The following is a 19,576-nucleotide window of genomic DNA, read 5'->3' on the forward strand; positions in this document are numbered from 1 at the left end:
ACCAGCTTCAGGACTAAATGTTCACCTGTTTCTTCATATATTCACCCACTGGAAGACACCATCGTAACAGATAAACAATGTTATGGCTGATGTTTGTCTTTTAAGTCATGTGAAGTTAAGATCAACTGGTATGATTTTCCTCATGTGATACCACAAAGTCAAAGTATTAAAGTGTAATACTTTATTGATGGCCATGGGGAAATTCAAATGCCAAAGTAGCACAAGCATGCAAACAAGTGACAAACAAAGAAATTAAATAGGACATGGCATGCGACAAGAGACATTAAATAAAACAGACAACAATAAGATAAAAGCTGCTACAAGAACAAAGTGATAGAAGTTGCAGATAAAGTGACCAGAAAATAAATAGAGATCAGTCACTCAAGTCAGAACATTGTGTTGTCCAAACTGCTTTTGTACAGTCTGATGGCGGTGGGCATAAAGGAGCATCTGAAGTGTTCAGTTCTGCACCGATGATAGGATGAGCCGTCGGCTAAACGCGCTGCCCATCAGCTGTAGTGTGAGAGGGATTGTCCAGGATTGCACAGAGTCTGTCCTTCACCCTCCTTTCCACCACTGTTTCTAAAGAGTCCAAGTTCAAACCCAACACCAAGCTGGCTTTCCAGCCTGTTGACCTCACCAGTCTTAGCACTGCCCCACCAACACACTACAGCAAAGAAGAGCATGCTGGCAACCAGTAGAAAGCCTTGAAGAGCCTACTACAGACACCAAATGACCTCAGTCCCCTCAGGAAGAACATCCTGCTCTGTCCTTTTTTGTAGAGGGCATCTGTGTTATGAGTCAAGTCTAGTTCGCTGATGATGTAGACTCCAAGGTACTTGTATGAGTCGATACTTGACTGGAGCAGTGGATGTGAGGGGAAAGAGCTCATGAGCGGGCCATGCTGTTATGACCTGATGAACTACCCAAAAAGCAGGAGACCCCAATGAGAGTTTCCACACAAGATTTACCCTTGGCAAAAAAACAAAAACAAAGGGCAGACAAAGAAGAGATGGCTCAGTTGGAGGTGTAGGTGGAGAGTGGCAGGAGACAGCAACAGAGGTGAGAGGATTTGTTCCAGGCACAGAAAGAGCAAGCTGTGATGAATTCCCTGGTATTGACAACCATGGACGGCCTGCAAAACAGGAGATTTCACAGCAGGAGGGACGAACAGTCGATCAGGAGGACATCCATTCTGGGGCCGGGTGTTTGTGGAGGGCCTCTTGGACCTTTTGTTCCACCTGCTGTGTAACTGCTTCCACCACACAGGAGGGGGAGAGCATAGTCTCCATAGGTCCTTCTTCCTCTGCAGGGGCAAATTGCCATGAGAGGGCGTCAGGTTTTCGGTTTCCTGACCCAGGCTTGTGCTGACTCTCCCATGGAAGAAAGCCCACCAAGCATGGCAGGCTGAATGCAGGTACGACAGATTTTGATGGTTTGCCCAAAGGGGTAAACTGATCCCTCCAGCCAGTTCCGCCACTCTTGAAGGACCATGACTACTGCAACTCTCAATTTCCCCCATCATAATTTCTGGAGAAAAATTTCACATGGGTGTAACTTTTGGTCCGTAGGCGAGTGCTGGGAGAGGACAGCCCCCCACCCCTGATTCTGAGGCATCCACTGCCACCACAAACTGGAGGTTGGCATCTAGGTGGATCAAGACAGGAGCATTCATGAACATGGTTTTCAGTTTACGGCAGCCACCTGAGCTGCTTGTGCCTACTCAAAAGGTTTTTTGACTCTGGTTAACTGTGTGAGAAGGGCAGCAATGTGGCTGTAGTTCCTAATGAATATTCTATAGAAGTTCTAGGAACCTCAGCAGCTGCTTCCGAGTGGAAGGGACCAGCTGGTCCTCCACGGCATTCACCTTTGCCTACCTGGTCTGAGCTGCCCCTTCTGCACCACGTACCCTAGGAGTCAGTTTTCCATCAACATTTTGAGCACTTTTGACATGTTCCTCGTATGTCCCTGAGAAAAATCTAAATATCATCCAAGTACAATAAAACTATTCAACAACTGTTCTCAGAATTTTATTTATGAGAGTTTGGAATACAGCTAGTGCATTTGTTATTCCAAAAGGCATAACCAAATACTCCAATAGACCTAGGTGTATGCTAAATGCAGTCTGGTGTTTAAGTCTTAAGAGAGAAGCTCCTGGAAGTAAGTTTATGGCACAGTCATACAGTTGATGTTGAGGAGGTTAGTACTAAAAACTTCCCATAGGTCATATTATTCATTGGGAACATTTTTAAGTATATTTCTTCAGGTGGATTTGGGGTGGCAGGTCTTTTTTCAGGAAATGTGTGGAGCAGGCAGTGTGCGTGGCAGTAGTTACTCCAACTGCGAATGGAAGTAGTGGACCAGTCTTTGTGAAGGCTGTGTGTTTTTAATCAGAGGAGGCTGAGAGCAATGGAGGATAATGGGGATGAAATGACATGAATTCATGGTGATTCCCCAAAACTGTCAATTTAATGGCTTCGGTCTTGTGTGTGACTGTCTCTAGTAGGCTGCCGTCTGTGGACAATATCTATTTAGAGCCCGAGAGTTCAACTAGGGGAAAGCCATGGAGCAAGGAAATTACCATCGGCACCAGAATCCACCAGCACTCCAACTGGAATAGTTGGGTGTGACCAGTGCAACAAACCTTTCACTTGGGAGAGAAGTGGGTGTGGAGCCCTTCCTTTTTGCACCTCCAGGCAATGATAAGGAAATGTCCTGTGTGAGCACAGTAAATGCAGAGCTGGTGATGAAGACACCGCTGTCTCTCAGCGGGGGCTAGGCAGGCTCTTCCCAACTGCATGGTCTCTTCTTGGGATTGAGGAACCAAGTCAGTGGAGGGGGAGTCGAGCGCTGTTGGTGGAGAAGCAGATGCCAGGGGAGTGGCCCCAGCATGACCAGGGCCTCTGTCTCTCCCTGCGTCTCTCCATTATTCTATTATCCAGTCAGATAGCTGGCTGAATAAGTTCATTTAAGGAGGAAAGCTGATCCCACTCTGCCAATTCACCTTTTATTTCTCCTTATATTCCTTTAAAAAAAAGAAATGGCTTTGAGCACAGAGCTATTCCAGCCACTTTCTGCAGCTAGGATATGGAAAGTCAACACATACTGGGAAACTGGCTGGCTGCCCTGATATAGGTTGAGCAACTGGTTTTCTGCTTCCCTACCTTCTACTACCAGAATTGCAAAAGAGATCAGGGTTTTCGCTGGCGATTGCCAAGGCCCAAGCTGCAGCATGGCCAGACAACAGACTCATAATGAATGCTATCTTAGCCTTTTCAGTAGCATATATAACTGGTTGCTGGTCAAATACTTAAGAGCACTGGTGTAGAAGTTGTGCACATTGTAAATCACCAGCATACCTGGCTGGAATGGGGATGTAGGGTTCCCGGGGCTGGGAGGTGGGCCAGCTGAGTAGCTCAGCTATCATAGCAATCTATGACCTGCTTCAAGACAGTTTCATGCTGACCAACCAGAGCTCCTTGTTTTGAGAGCACTTGCCTCATGTGTTCGGTTTCTGCTGGATCCATTGTTGGCAAGAAGTTTCTGTTTCTGGTGAGCTAGTGAACCCAAAAAGCAGGAGACCCCGTTGGAAGTTTCCACAAAAGATTTATTTTGACAAAAAAACAGTACAAACAAAGAAGAGCCAACTTGGTTTTGCAGGTGAGGAGTCACAGCAGACAGTAACTGGAGGCTTGGAGACTCAGAGCTGGAAAAAAAAACAAAAAAAAAAACAAAACGAAATGGATGTTAGGGAACACTTAAAAAAAACAGGAAACAATGGCAAAAGGTTCTGAGAAAGAGTGTGCCGTGGCTCTACTTAATGAAACAGAAACATCTGGCACTCAAGTGAAGTATGAGGTGGCTTTTGAGGTGAGTATGATGAGTTGATTGAAGCCAGGTGTGCTTTCTGCACCTCAAAGGAAAGTAGGTCAGTCCCACCTCTAGCACTCTGCAACCCTACAGGTAAACTAAGGAAGCAAGAACAATTCAAAAATAGCCAGCACATGCAAAACATAGCCTGGGCCAGAACAATAGCAGAACTGGGACGGCTGTGGTTTAAAAGATCTGATTTATCTGGAAACCTTGGGGAAACTGTCAGATAACTATTCCCATTTGAGCTGTTTTGTTTTCCTGGCTCTTGCACTTAGCCACCAGAGTCCTACTCATTTACAGGTTAGTCATCCAATTTGAGAGTGTCACCTGGGATGCTAGGGCAGTGACTACCTATCCCTAAGGTCTGACCAATATACTGCCACGTCATGATTAGCCTTGACAAATCCATGAGAGTAAAATGATACCCAGAAGTCAACGTCTTGTCATGGCTGAGAGAAAAGAGGGAGGGGAAAGATGGATTGTTGGGTCGGGGGGGTGGATCATTGGAGGCTGTTAATGTCCCTGGTGAAGGACACGGAGCAATTACTATGATTACCTCTCATTTTCCTTTGCTCACTTTATAACAATCCCTTTTTTTTTCTCCTTCCTTTCCAGTTCCAAAAAAGGATAGTATTGAAGCCAGGAGAAGGAGGGCGGGGGGCAAAACAGGAGAGCGAAACCAAAGGAGGAAACCCCCGTGGCTGACTCCATCACTGAATGTGCACGAGTGTGTGTACTGAAGCTGCTGAGGTCGCAGGAGAGCCGGAGGGACTTCTTTCCACTGCCATGGGGTGAGTGGTTGTGCAAGGATGGGGGTTACTGTTGCTGACAGACCACAACTAACATTTTTTGTCAGTTTCCCAATGTGTTGGAGTGTGTGTGTGTCTGTGTGTGCTTCCTGTGATGTAGTGGCAAGAGTTTGCACTTTTCCAAAGGAAGGAGGTAGAGGTTATGTTTGATTCAGCAGACAATGTTATATTTGATCTGACTTATTGCTATAATTATCTACACAATGGAAAAATCTGAATATAATTCCTCCAGTAAGACGTGAAGAGAAGGGGTAAGGGGTAAAAAAAAAAAAAAGACTGCTGTTTCAAAGGAAAATTTTAAGTCTTGGCACAAAGTTCCATGTCAGTCTGGTTCTTCCTCCACTTGTGTCCAAACTATTTGTCTTCTTCCAGTAGCATAGCTTCATTAAATGGGTCTCAGACACAGTAATGTCAACTCTCACGCTTTGACTCTAATCCCTCCTCTCGGGTGATTTTTCTTGTGTCAATGTTGCCGCCCACTGAGTCTAACATAAACAAACACATGCCATCACTAAAAAAAAAAAAAAAAAAAGAAAAGGCAGTGCAGATCCCACAGTCCAGCGTTACACAGCACTAGTCCCAACAAGGTCGTGGGACTTGTGGGCTGAATATGAACCACATCCAGGAATTTGGGGGGATGTAGCTTGAAGCCAAAGCCAGGAAATCCTAACCTTTGACCCCGCTTTTCGTGAGTGGACCACAATTGGTTGGGTCAGCTGAGGAGATTCGGGATTGTAGACTGGTTAGTTTTTCTTTCTTTCTGTATTGGTGTCCCCCCCCCCCCCTTGCCCATGCTGATGGTTTCTGTTTTACCTTCTTAAGACCTTTTTCGTGCTCTCTGTCTTTCCAAATTTTCAATAACATGAAGTCTGTTCTGTAGCTTTTCAGCGATCTCTGGGGAGCTCCGCATCTCCAGTTGTTGTACCTGAGCCTGACCAAGAATTTGTTCTGACTATATAAGGTCTCTGTCTTCTCTGGTTCTGCTCCTCTGACCTCCTTAACAGTGGAAATATCTAGAGGGACCCATTTGCTTTTTTCCACCACATATGTCTGTTGCATTCCTCTCAAATGATGTGGGAGGTGGATGGGACGTAGAATGTCAGGCTGCTTTAGCTCTGAGCTTTGATGTCCTCGTGATGGAGGATTAAAGGGTTTGGAAGGATGTGAAGTAGAAACTGCCTTTGCAGCTGATGCTGAATCAGGTATTTTTTGAACAGTTTTGCTTAAATTTAGGTTGAATGAGAGCTTCAATTTGCACAAAACAATATTTTTTCATGAACAATGACTAAAATGTCCGTCTCTGCACATCTTTGTCACTTAAAAAAGTGCTGCTGCTATGGGTAGCGCCACTTGCTATTGTGTGTCTCTGTTTGTTGGTTTCTCGCTGCTTTAACAACATGCATTTCTCCATTGTGGGACAATAAAGGAAAATCTAATCTAATCTAATATGTAGCTTCTTGCAGCTCATTGCTTTTGGGTTTTCTAGCCTGGAAATATCTGGGGCTGCAAGTGAAACAAACAGCAGATAAACAGCCAGATACTGATGCTCAGAAACAAATGTGTGCGTCAAGAAATAATGTTATTAATTCAACCACCCTCAGTGTAATTCCTTTGAGATAAAGTCTATCAAATTAATCTTGCAACAGAATTTTTTCTTTCAACATTTCAAAACCTATCTTGTTGTTCTCATTACACAATGACAATGACACCACAGGCTGAAGAGCTTAGGTTAGGCTTAGGTTGGGTGACAGTCAGGTTGTGACAATTGTTTCATTCATGTTTAATGTGATAAAAACTGAAAGTGTAGCTTTAACTGCACTCTCACAGTTCTCCACACTGCCAGGATAACACCGGGGGCAGAAATATGTTAATGCTTATTTATTAATGTCACAGAGTTTATCTTGGCCTTAAACTTTACCTAGCCTTGAGTCAGCGTTCACGTGGACATTTTAGTAAAATACTCAGAGATGATTTCAGTGTTATCAAAGGTGGCTTTAACACAACATTTGATAAGGACTTATCACAAATGTTATTTTCCCAATTTCATTGTGGCCAAAATTGAATACATTTTATTCTTAGTTGCTGATAAAAGGTCCCCTCTGGCATTAGGCCACATGTGTCTCTCTGTTTCTGCTTCGACTGAGTCAGCGCTAAATTTTTTACCCCTTACTGGATATAAGCACAGTGGACAGACCTGTGTGTTTATACAGGGTTATATTCTCTGTTTCTGTTGCTGTATAAAAAAAAAACACTTTTGGGTGTAACGATTTGATTAATGGTACCGCTCTTTGGCTAGATTTAGATTACGCCTACAAAACCTGCTTGGAAGTTATTACTTTATAATTGGAACATGTAAGCAAATGTCATGTGCTTTTCATCACCCTCAGAATGACAGTTGCGTTATGAAAAAAGAAAGGAGATGTGTAAGGGGCTTGGATCAGTATACACTCACACACACACACCAATGCCCCAAACCACACCCACCTACTTCCTTACTTCTTTTGGTGTGACGGCAGTCCTTTCTGTTAAAGCTACATGAGTCAGTTATTCCCTATGGTCATCACAGTGATGCAGGCAAGTTCCACTTGTGTTCACCCCCACTTTCCATTTCAGGATGCAAACGATTCCAGCATTTGGTTAAAAATAAATAAATAAAAAAGGGGATAATTGACACAGAAAAGCAGTGATCGAGGGAAAGAGAAAGAGGAGAGAATGTAATGAGGTGACCAGATGTTGAAAAGCTCTTCTATGCGTCATTTAAGTTTGTGTATATTTCTGCTAAATGTGGCTGACTTCACTAGCAACTTCTCAAAAAGTATACATTTTTAAAGATACAATCTTCTTGGTTCTGTTTTGCACTTTAACACCTCTGGGATATTTAAAGCAGAGTGCACAGAGCATAGTGTCTAAAATATGACTGACATGAAACAGACCCTGTTGAATATGGCACCTATCGGGAGATAATACAGTGGGACAGATCTGGCTAATGTGCAGAGTCCAGGACTCGTTTCTGCTGCAGGGGTGAGACGTCAGGTAGCTGACACCTCCTTGTGTTTATGTGAGCTGGGAAATTAATTCAATAAATCTGTGAACAGGTGAGAAAAGGCAGAATTAGAGCTTCAGGAAGAAGGTGAATGATTTTCTAACTTATTGCAGCCATGACCAGAGTTATCTGGAGGAAACGATTTATGATTTAGACTCTGTATGTCACTGATCGCCAGAACTGGTGCTACAAAAGCCATCTTGTGTTCTCTCTTTCACCACTTAAATTTCAATCAATCCAGACTACTTTAAACACTCGGCAACGTTTCATCTGCAAAGTAAAATAAAATGATGTGCTTCCTGGATGAGCTAAACCTCAATGATTTTGTGTTGACATCATAGTGATGTCAAAGACTATTTTACTAAAATTAACCTCAAGTGAAACTGTTAAAATCATAAAATTAGATTTCTATGACCACAATGGTATAACAATCTGGAAATCATACACTCTTTGCTGCCTGTGTCAGTTGCAGAGTGGGATAGTCAATGTAATCAGGAAATCCAAAGGACTGTGTGTGTATCTTGTTGAGAGCTTTACAATCAGCCTTTATTTATATAGCACTTTTCCTCCAACACAATAACATAGAATGTTTTACAAGGTAAAAGCAATACAACTCACTTTTTCTCTCTCCCCCCTCACTTACACACAAATTCACCCCCATTTCTACAGAGTGGACTAATAAAGTCTCTATATTAAAACATAGTGATTAATCAAATAGAATAATACCAGGAATTAAAGAAATGTGAATATTATGAATTCAAATTTTCAGCAGAAACTGATAAAGATTAAATCATTTAAAAAAAATTAAACTAGGGCCTTAAATAAAGTAAAAGCCAAGAAAAAGGAGCACAGAAATATAATATAGAAAATTACAGAATAAATGTGTATAAAACAGCACTTATCCACTGGGGTCATGGGAGGTGCTGGAGCCGAACCCAGCCGGCATTTCAAGCAAGGGCATGATACACCCCAGGCAGGTCACCAGTATCTCGCAGGGCCAACATAGCCTATAGAGATACACAGAGACAAACAACTATTCACACTCTTCACGCCTACAGGGAATTTACAGTAACCAGTCAACCTAGATGTGCACATCTTTGGACAGTGGGAGGAAACCCAGACTGGTGTGGGGGATACATGCAAACGCCACACAGAAAGGCCCCAGGCATGGGAATCGAACCCACAATCCTCTTGCTTTGAGGCAACAGCCCTAATTGCAATGCTACGCTGCCTTACAAAATACCAATAAAATATAAATAAATACATCCTAACATGCTATCCCAATGGGATTACTCCCCTGATTACCCCTCCTGATTAGTGTGTCTTACAAATCCACAAACTCCTGTCTGTCATGTCTGTGTCCATCTGACAAATATAAGTCTAATATACGTTATCCTTTTATTTAAATTTAAACTATTTTCAGGGAACTTGTTGATTGTTGGCCATTTGTGGATTCTAAGCTATGTGAGCCTGTTTGGATTTGTCCCCATATAGAGTTTCATTTTGTGCACAAACACATGAAGATGTGCACGTGTCATGATGGGTGCCAGTTGCTTATCAAAAGTGATAAATGTTTGGTTCTGTGAAGTAGATAGTCCAGATCTGCTTATATGGCAATAGGTCCTACCATAGAGCTTTTATAACTCAGACAGTGAAGTGACTGACCCCAACTGGTCACCATCAGCACTGACTGCTCTATCAGCCTCGGCTGTGTTACCATCAATTATCTGTGCATGCAAGTAAAAAAGAACAAGGCAATTTAGAAGTCAGCACAAAATTCATGGGCAACTGGACTTGAGAGTTGTCTGAGGTTAAGTTGTTAATTCTCCTGGGTGCAGATGAAAGGGCAACATTGTAAATGGGAGATAGGTGGTGTCGTAGACCCCCTTCCCTGTTAAGGAATGGTTTTTCCACTTTCACATAGATGGCTTCTTTTACTTCTCTTTCAAACCATCTGTCCTTTCTGTCTAGGATCTTGACATTGCTGTCTTCAAAGGAGTGTGCCTTTTCCTTTAGATGGGAATAGACAGCTGAGACTGGACCTGAGAAGGTTGCCCTTCTGTGTTGGGCCCTGTGTTTGTGTAAAGGTGGTTTAGTCTCTCCAACATATATGTCCTTGCATTCTTCACTGCATTGGACAGCATATACTAGGTTGCCTTTTTGGTTGTGTGGTACTTAGTCCTTAAGATGTACTAATTTTTTCCTGAGTGTTAATGGGTTTGAAACTTACAGGGATTTGATGTTTGTTGAAAATCCTCCTGAGTTTCTCTGAGACTCCAGACACGTATGGAATGACAATGTTTTTGCGTTTGTCTTTCATTTTCAGAGCGTCATCCATGTTGTTATTCTTTCTGGAGCATGCTGCTGTCTTGCCAAATGTTCAACTCGGATAGCCACAAATTTTCAGAGCTCCCTTCAGATGTTTATGTTCCTCTGCTTGGGCCTGAGTAGAGGTTGGTACATTATCAGCCCTGTGTTGCAAGGTTCTGATAACTCCTAGTTTGTGTTCCAGTGCATGGTGTGAGTCAAAAAGTAGGTATTGGTGTGTGTGTGTGTGGGTTTCCTGTATACCCCAATGTGGAGGCTTCTGCCCTCATCAAAGTGAGCATCACAATCCAAAAAGTGGTTGTCTTTGACATCTTCTCAAGTGAACTTGATGTTTTTGTCCACTGAGTTCATGTGTTCAGTGAAGGGTTATAAATCTTGGGTTTTGATCTTCACCCAAGTGTCATCCACATACCTAAACCAATGGCTTAGAGGTGTTCCTATATATGAGTTTAGGGCCTTGTGCTCTACCATTTCCATGTATAAATTGGCCATAATGGGGGATACCGGCGGGCCCATAGCACAGCCGTACTTTTGTCTGCAGAATCTGCTGTTAAACTGGAAATATGTGGTGTTGAGGCATTATTGGTCCAATAACTGACAGACCTGGTCTGGTATGAGATTGGTTCTGTTTTGAGGAGTGTTGTCTTGTTCTAAGTGATGCCTCACAGTGCCTCCAAGGTCGGCATGCAGGTGAATAAGGAGGTTGCATCGTATGAAACCACGGTTTCATCTATTTTTAAGCCTTTGATTTTGTTCACAAAGTCCAGCGAGTTTTGGATGTGATGTGGTATGTCCCCAACCAGCATTCACGAGAGAGAGCGAACAATGACCTGGATGAATGAGAATATTCATAGACAGCACAAAAAGAAAAAAAGAAACTTACACAAGACTTTAAGCCACTCAGTGCAGAATGTATTTCCTTCTATCCTAATTTTGTTGTTTTATGAAATTGCTGATTGGCTTTGAAGTTAGCATATGATCTGATGGCTCAGGGTGCAGATATGTGTAAATACATAAACATGCAGCTGGTGCAAGCAAAGACCCTGATTTAACTGCTTTCAGACAGGATGGCTCTGTGGTCTAGATTCAAAATCTGCCATGGTAACTGTGCAGTAAGCCTGAGCAGGTGCAGGTTAAGGTGGGTGGATGGAAGACAAACTGACCCCAGTCTGCATCCCATCACTGTCATTTTAATTTTCTTATACAGAAACACTTTACTCCCTAAATTTAAAACTTTGCAGAAAGCAAGTTTTGAAAAACACATCATTCAGGTTTTGCAGAGTTTTTCAGTAGAAATGTTTTTATGGAAGAAAGAACAGTAGGGCCTCCACCCACCCACCATGACGTCACCTGTCTGGTGTCTGTGAACTGCTGTTTGAAGCCTTCAGGTTGTAATATGGCCATCATTGTTTTTTCTAGGGTTTTTTTTATACCCTGCTTTATTGTCTATTTTCCCCTGAATAGGACCATTATAAAAAATAGTATCATGCTATATTGATGACTGGAAACTCTTTAGGACTCATTAGGAAAATGTTTGCTGAGGTGTTTTTTTTTTTTTTTTTTACAATCTCTATAGGGTTTTAAAATCTACTGATGGTCATTCAGTAGAATGCAGGTTTAAGACTTTTCACCATTGCAATAATTTTTAAGTCCCAGGTTGAATCTTCAATTTTAAAATCAGTCAATTGGCCTACTACTGATGTGCCAGTCAATCAAATCCAATCGCACAATGTCTTGGGAAAGTTTCCAAACCTCCTGCTAGCTCCTATAACTGCTTCACTTTGGGATCCTACACATGTATCCCCATGTTGAACTGAAGAAAATGTCAGAAAATGTCTGTCTTAAAATATTTTATTCCTTTAAATTGGGTACCAGTTTGGGTACGGGTCTTCCTCCCTTCTCCTTGAAAAACATTAATTTCAAGCATTGCTATTGAGGAGGTTGATAAGTTTGTCAGTCAAAGCCATCTATTCTTTTGGAATAAAACCTCCAACAGGTTCGTTTCTGCTTGCTTGCTTATGCCTCCACAGTGCAAAGATGACCGACTCAACATCAACCAGAACAGACCTCCCCAGGTGATGATGATTATGATGGATGCCCAAGACCTGGTCTCCCCCAACATGTTACTTAACACCTACCGTGGGCTATTCATCAGCTGGCTGCCACACAAAGGCTAATGCAGTTAACAGAACAGGCATGGAGCACAGCAGGCCAGGGAAAAGAGTGTATGGGTGTATATTTTCACCTAATAAAATGCCACTGAAATGTGGTTGCGGCAATTTATTTCCAGGAGACTTTTCTGTTATTTACTGTCGATCTTCAATTTTCAGGTGTCCATTGAGGCTTAAAAGTGCTCTGTGAGTTAATAGAACCTTAATGTAATAACTTTACCAACATTAAACTGCTGTTGTAAATTGTTTACATTTCCTAAAATATTATCAAATGCACGTACCCAAAAGAAAATAAGTCATCTAACTAATTTAGCTGCAGGAGTATACTCTTCCGCCACTTGGATGCAATAGAATAAGCAGGTTTCACATTAACTGTGCTGCCACCTCAGTCCAGTTTCCTTCAGTGCAGCAGAATGGCTTTCCTCAGATCAATTGCTTCTTACCTGAACAATATTCAGGTCAGAGCTGCATATCATGCCAGCAATTTGAACACCAGCCCTGGTCTGGCTTTTGCACATATTCCAAAATTAGCTTTCACCTTAGCATGGGGTCCAGCAGTTGGTTCCACCTGTATTGAGTCACAAATAATTTGTGAAACAGTAAAACTTTGGTAAAATATAATAAATGTGCATATCTAAAATCCACAAATCTCAAGAATTTACACATCTTATCCAAACATTAGAATTTTTTTTATATTGCAGAGGACGCCAACATTTCATTTCAGTACATTTCTGTTATTTATTATATTCACTTTTTAATCTTATTTTGTTTCCTGTTCCACCCTCACCTTGTGCTGCCCATGTCAAGTCTAAATTCCTTCTAAGTTGATCAATAAAGAGATATCCTAACTTTTTTTTTTTTTACCTTCTCTCTGTTTTTGAGTGTTTTTAAGAAAAATTATCTTTAAAAATATCTTTCTCTTTTTTTTCCTGGACCACACTGTTTTGCACTTTTTTGCCTTAAGAATCAGATTGTCTGCTAATGGATCACATCCATGGCAAAAACTGGAGAGTCAAAATCCTTTTAGCAACAGGAAGAGCAAAGGAAGGTGGCAGATGATGAATTGACATGTGATATGATTTGGCTTTCACATCACTTGGGGGTGGACATTTTTAAGAATGTCAAGGCCCTGAATTTGGAAAAGGTCAGATTGGTGAGGAAAAAGTATTTAATTTAATGAGTGAAAAGCTAAAATCTTGATGGGATCTGAACACAGTAAAATGCAGATTTAAAAGCTTCATTCGCACATAATAGTGCTAATATGCTAGTCAACATGATTATGAATACCTTCTTCAGCAGTAAGAAAGAGCAGCATTACTGGCGGACTTGTTAGATGTGTGTTCTTGTTCTCTGTGTACTGACTGAAGTCCAGTTCCTCTCAGAGGGACCCGATAGATTATCTGCTTGTTTTAGCACTTATTAATAGATACAATTCATGTTTACTGAAGGCAGATTGGATGGGTCATTTTAAACCTTGCCTTGACATTGAGACTATCATTAGGAACTAGACTGACAGACTCAAACACGTAAACACACTCAACACAGTAGTGTGTTAATGGTTAATGAAATGATGTGATGTGATACGGTGTGGCGATATTCCATTTTGTGTGGAGATAAGACTCCCCACAATGCTGCTGACTTTGTTATCCAATGATTCCCAACTGCTGTTTGCATTAACTTTGATCTATAAGCACATATAGTGTAGCCTCACGTTAGTTAACAATCTGTGCATAGATGGAACGTCTGGATTCTGCTCTGGATGGGGAAAACCTCAAATCAAAAGCACACTGACTTCAGTTGGAACACATCCTAACTCAACAGTTTGATGCATGATTATGCTGTATGTGTACATTGAGGATGGTATTTCTAAGAAAAAAACATTTGTATATTTAGCAAACACCCCTACTTCCCATAATTTTGTTAAGTGAGGGGGTTCAGAGGAATGTGAACAGGAAATGTCTTATTGCCATGCAATAATAGGGCTAGGACTTGAGCCTACTCTTACTTACTACCATGAGGGATTGTTAAAGACAGAGAAATTAGTGTAAATCAAGCTGTGCTCCATTTCCTTTTATTACCAAATAATTTGTCAATTGTGTGACTGCCAATGCTGCCAGTTGATGGTTGCCATGTTTTCCCTCCATTCCCCCTATTCAGGGTGGAGTGAAATTACCGTAAAATATTGGTGCCAGTCTGACTATCGAATTATTGATAATCAGTTTAGAGGTTTCAGGCTCTTACTGTCTTTTCTTCTGTTGAGAGCCTGTGATTCAAAGGATCAATGTGTTTTATACAGCTTGGCTGTAACTTGTGACTAAAAGTCAAGCCATCTCAGATATGACCCTTCCTTTAACACTTGTTTTCTTACCATTTCTCTCCATTTAGTGGAGTGTGTTTGTACTGTCTGTGTGCTTTTGTTGTATGCGTAACATATAATGTTACAAAACACTGTGTTTGCAGTTTTGCAAGTTAAATACATAATTTTAGCTTAACAGCTTTTAAAGTGGGAAACAGATTTCACACTTAAGGGAATGGAAAACCCTCTAAAACAACATTTACAGTATGGGACAGTAAAATAACTTTATTAGTTTATGGATCATCATCTTCATGATGTGGAACGAGGACTGTGTCACTGAAGGTCGTGCTGACAGCCCCACAGGGGTTTTTAGAGGGACAGAAGGCCTGAAGGCCTAAAACAGGATTACTTGACCAGCTGAGTCGAACAGTAAGTGGTCATACCATGTTAACTCCCATGTCAGCACCCCATAATCTGCAAAACAATTCTTAGAAGGGTGGACTTTCTCAACAACTCAGAGTTAAAATCAAAGCCACCTTAGAGCATTTTTTTTCCAATAAAAGAGGAACAGGCCTCTGTGATGTCAGTCCAGCCCTGCTTTAAGTAGAATAAAGTACATCGGTGATTGAGTGAGCCTCGTGTTTTATTACTGCAACATCCTGTGGGTGAAGAGGTCCTGTTCAAATGAAATGTTTCAAATGCAGTTGATGAAGACAGCTCTTTGTCTGGTCTATGTATTTGCAGTGGTTTATGAGACACATTTCTGTTAGGCACATATCATTTTACCTCCACTGACAGAGTTTAGCTAAGTATATAGTGCCTTTAAATTAAGACCCTGCCAGGAAAGGGATTGCTGAAAAAATGACTTAGAAATGGAAATGTGAAAAAATAACTTAAAAAAAAAAAAAAAACTTTTTTAATTTTAGCATTTTAGCGAATCCATTGACTTAAAAAAAAAAGTCAGATTGTATTTCAGCCTATAAGAAAGTGGCCACACTTCTCACATAGAGTTTCTTATGGTTTGAAATATGGCGATGGAAAACGTATGAGCAGGTTGCTTTAAAACAGCAACTCACAAATCCACAAAGTTCAAAATCTCTGTCACAGTGGGTTGACACTTCTATGGCAAGTACTGTTTTATCGATGTAAAATTAAAAATGGATGTCTTTTAGTACAATTTAATAGGACTTGTTGCACCAGCAGCATATTGTCCTGTATCTTTGGTTGTCTCTTGCCATCAGTCAAAGTGTGATAGGCAACTGGTCCTTGACTAAGCTTCACTGAGCTTTAGCGAGAAAAGTTATGGGGCAAACGTGTGGAAATTAAAGTTGCACAGTATGTAGTCCTGTAAGAGGCAGCAGTAACAAGTAAACCAGCATATAACAGTCATTTATAATCTCTGTTGAAGATCTGCAGTAGGCTTGAGGCAGAGAAGGAGCAGTGTAACTATTTTCAGGAATAATTCAGTCTGGTGGTTGTGTGCAAACACAATTAGACACAGAGAGAGCATTGGCAGCTGCAGGTTTGGCAAATTCTGCAATTGTGACAGGAGTCATGTTTTCAGTTAAAACTCGAGGCTTCCAATCAGGAGTTCATAATCAAGTGGGGGAGATTATGGCATGTTTTAAATTGGCACTGTCATCTGACGATACAGCTGTGGTGTGTAAAGACAGGAATCCTCGAATTGCATACATAGTGTTTATCATTATTATTATTATTATTATTATTATTATTATTATTGTTGTTGTAGTTATTTCACTGTCTTTGGACCACCTCTGACAATGTTTCTCTTTCAACACGATTTATGGATTGTAATTATTGACCACTTAACATGTTGATGAACAGTTTGTACTGATCAGACCTGTGTGGACACTAGTGCATCATGGGATGCTGTGTGTGTTTGTGTGAAGTTTAGTAACCAAACACCATTTTAGAACAACCCTGGGGCATCACACAACTCATGCGCACCCCCGCACAACCAGTCTTAATGAGCGTGTTTCCACTTGCAGTTTTTTTTTCTCCGTACAGTGTTTCCACAGGGCAATTTCTCACACATAGACAAACACAAAAAGCAGGTGGAAGCAAAATAGTACATTTATAACAAAGCATTTCTTTTATCTGTAGATTATTTTGAACTTTTTTGGCCAGACACACACACACATACATGGTTTCTCTGGAAATCATTTATTCTTTGCCCACAGGAAGCCAGGAGACAAGAAGTTTGATTTCATATTATAATATTAAACCCATATTGGAAATTTGTGTGTGTGTGTGTGTGTGTGTGTGTGTTTGGGGGGGGGGCAAAGCAAAGCTCCAAAATGTTTGAATCCTACAGACTTCTGTGATCACATGACTTCTCCTGTTGCTGTCATGAGCTTGACATTTTTATTTATTTTATCTATTTTTGATGAACGTATTGAATGCTCTGTGGTGCAATGCAGTTCACACCTTTTTATTCCCCTTAGGGTGAAATTATCCTTTTTTTATGTAGGAATTTCATGATGTCAAATATAACTCGTTTGCCTGGTATTACTAGATACATATAAGTACCATGAAGTCACCCATCAGATTGCAAGCTGTGGTTTTAAGCTTCCAGTTTGTAAATTTGCCATCGACATCTAGATTTTTTGAGCTCAGAAGAAACCATATTTGGAGAAGAAAGTGGATCTGAGGATGAGGGAGGGATGGATCTGACATGCTCTGCCATCTATTCTGATTGGATTGTTTCTGATTAAATCACACAGTAAGCATGTCCCCTAATTGATTCCCAGTTGTTTGCTTGCTCCCAGTGTATGACCAGACTGTTTTTTTGTTTTTTTTTTTATTTTGAAATTGTTTGCCTACTCCTTGCCTGTTTTGTCTGCCTGATCCTGCCAGTCTTTTGTGTATGACCCCTGCCTCCATTTGGATTAAAAAGCTCTTGCCCTACTGGACTCACTACCTCTGCCTCACTTCCCCTTTTTGCACCTGGGTTCACTCTCATCGGCTCTGGCAAAATGGGACATCATTAAAATAAATATCATGTCCAGCTACTGACTGACAACATAAAATGACTAGGAAAACATGTGCTGAGCTACTAAGTCAAGTGAGTAGACTCCAATATAACCTCTGAGTAACTACTGAGGGATCTCTGACTGAGACTCATCCAGGCAAGATTAAGCTAAATGTTTGATTTTAATAAGTGACAGCAGTCCTCAGTGCACGATAAAACTGGAAAAAAAAAGCACCTTCCAAAATATCTTCTACATTTTTCTTTGCGGATAAAGAGTGGGGGAAAAAAATGCTTCAATAAAATATTTAATGGGGTAGATTTTCAAATCATACTGAAACACTTTCCATCACTATTTCTTTTGACTTATGTACATTTTATTGCCTGAAAGATGCAGATGAAAGTATCAACTGAAAGCCTGTCGTTGCTGGCTTATGGGCTCCATTACGACTATCGAAACCACTATAAATCTTAATGCAATTTAGATCATGAAACAGTTAGGAAGGAATGTTTTTGTGTCAGGAATTCCAACTCTTAGTTTGTTTACATTTGGTTTTGTTTTCATGTCACTAACTCTCCTGTGATTTCAGATCCTGCCCCCTTCTCTACCCAGGCAATCTGCCCATTAACTGCACCTGGTTTTCCCCGCCCATCTCCACACCTGTGGCTCATCCTCCCATTTGGCCTTCAGTATATATACTAGTCCCTTTTCCCGAGCCCTCTGCCAGATTGTCTTGTGTTCCTGCCAAGCTATCCAGCGGGGGGTTTTTTTTCTCCTGTTCTGCCTGACTACCTGATTCTTGACCCTGTCTGCCTGTCCAACTCTGGTACACTCCGAGAGAAGTTGTTGGCCCAAGCCAATGCCCTTAAGTGCCATGAGGAGCAACTTACTTCCATGTCAAGTGGTCTGCGGGAGCTGGCTACACACCACGAGAGGAATATGGGTTCCATTCAGGAACATCTCCAGAGGCTCTCCCTGTCTGATCGTGAACCAGCACTGCCACCATGCTCCCAGACCCCTCCAGCATCTGATGCACGGTTGCAACTTCCAGAACATTATTCTGGTGCCCCTGGCTCCCGTTGGACATTTCTGGTGCAGTGCTCCCTATCATTCGAGCTACAGCCTTCTGCTTTTCCCACAGAGAGGTCCCGGGTGGCGTACATTGTCTCCTTGCTCACAGGCAGGGCAAAGGACTGGGGAACTGCAGAATGGGAGAAGCAATCCTTCATCTGCTCATCAGTCAAGTTGTTCTCTGATGAGCTACAAAAGATTTTTGACCATGTCACGCCCGGCGGAGAGGTTGCTCGAGGTTTGTTCCTCCTGAGGCAAAGAGGGAGGTCCGTGTCTGATTATTCTATCGAATTCCGCACCAAGGCAGCTGAGTAATTGGAACGCTGCATCGCTCTTTGATGCCTTCTACAATGGATCTCAGACAACATCAAAGATGAATCGGCAGCCTGAGATCTTCCTGCTGATCTTGATGCATTGGTTGCCCTCTCAATCCACATTGACAGCCATCTGCGGGAACGGAGAAGAGAGGGTTCTATCTGCCATACCTCAGGTACCATCAGCCTATCCACCAGGGCCCTCATCTGAGCCAGTCTCTGGCATCCCGTGTGACACCTCGGAGCCTATGCAGCTGGGACGGACTCGGCTTTCCACAGCTGAATGACAGCGCCGTCTGCAGGAGAACAGATATGTGTATTGTGGCCAGGATGGCCATTTTGTCTCATCCTGTCCAGTAAAAGACAGGGCTCACCAGTCATCCAGAGGGTGCTGGTGAGTCGGACTATGATCTTTGAAATGCCCTCTCAGCCTCTTACTCAAGCTCAGCTGTTTTGTCCTGGGAGTAATCACACGGTCTCGGTCATCATTGACTCTGGCACTGACACCAACCTTTTGGACTTGACTCCTGCCTCTCAGCTGGGTATTGGTCGGGAGACTCTCCGGGAGCCTATCTCTGCTACTGCGCTAGACGGCCGCCTCCTCTGCAGGGTCACTCATCAATCAGTGCCTCTTCAAATAACCATGTCAGGTAATCACAGCGAAACACTCACATTTCACCT

At 41.9% G+C, this 19,576-nt stretch overlaps 1 protein-coding gene across 1 annotated transcript in view; it reads left to right on the plus strand.

Annotated features, from left to right (window-relative positions):
* Positions 1-4,505: 4,505 nt before the first annotated feature.
* Positions 4,506-19,576, plus strand: part of pde5ab (phosphodiesterase 5A, cGMP-specific, b) — a 75,861-nt gene continuing 60,790 nt past the window's right edge. The window contains exon 1 of the mRNA XM_029526139.1: positions 4,506-4,664. Within this exon, the coding sequence (XP_029381999.1) occupies positions 4,591-4,664 (74 nt within the window). The 5' untranslated portion in view covers positions 4,506-4,590. The remainder of the gene's footprint in view (positions 4,665-19,576) is intronic.

This window comes from Echeneis naucrates, chromosome 18, assembly GCF_900963305.1.
Source record: "Echeneis naucrates chromosome 18, fEcheNa1.1, whole genome shotgun sequence".
Taxonomy (NCBI): Eukaryota; Metazoa; Chordata; class Actinopteri; order Carangiformes; family Echeneidae; genus Echeneis; species Echeneis naucrates.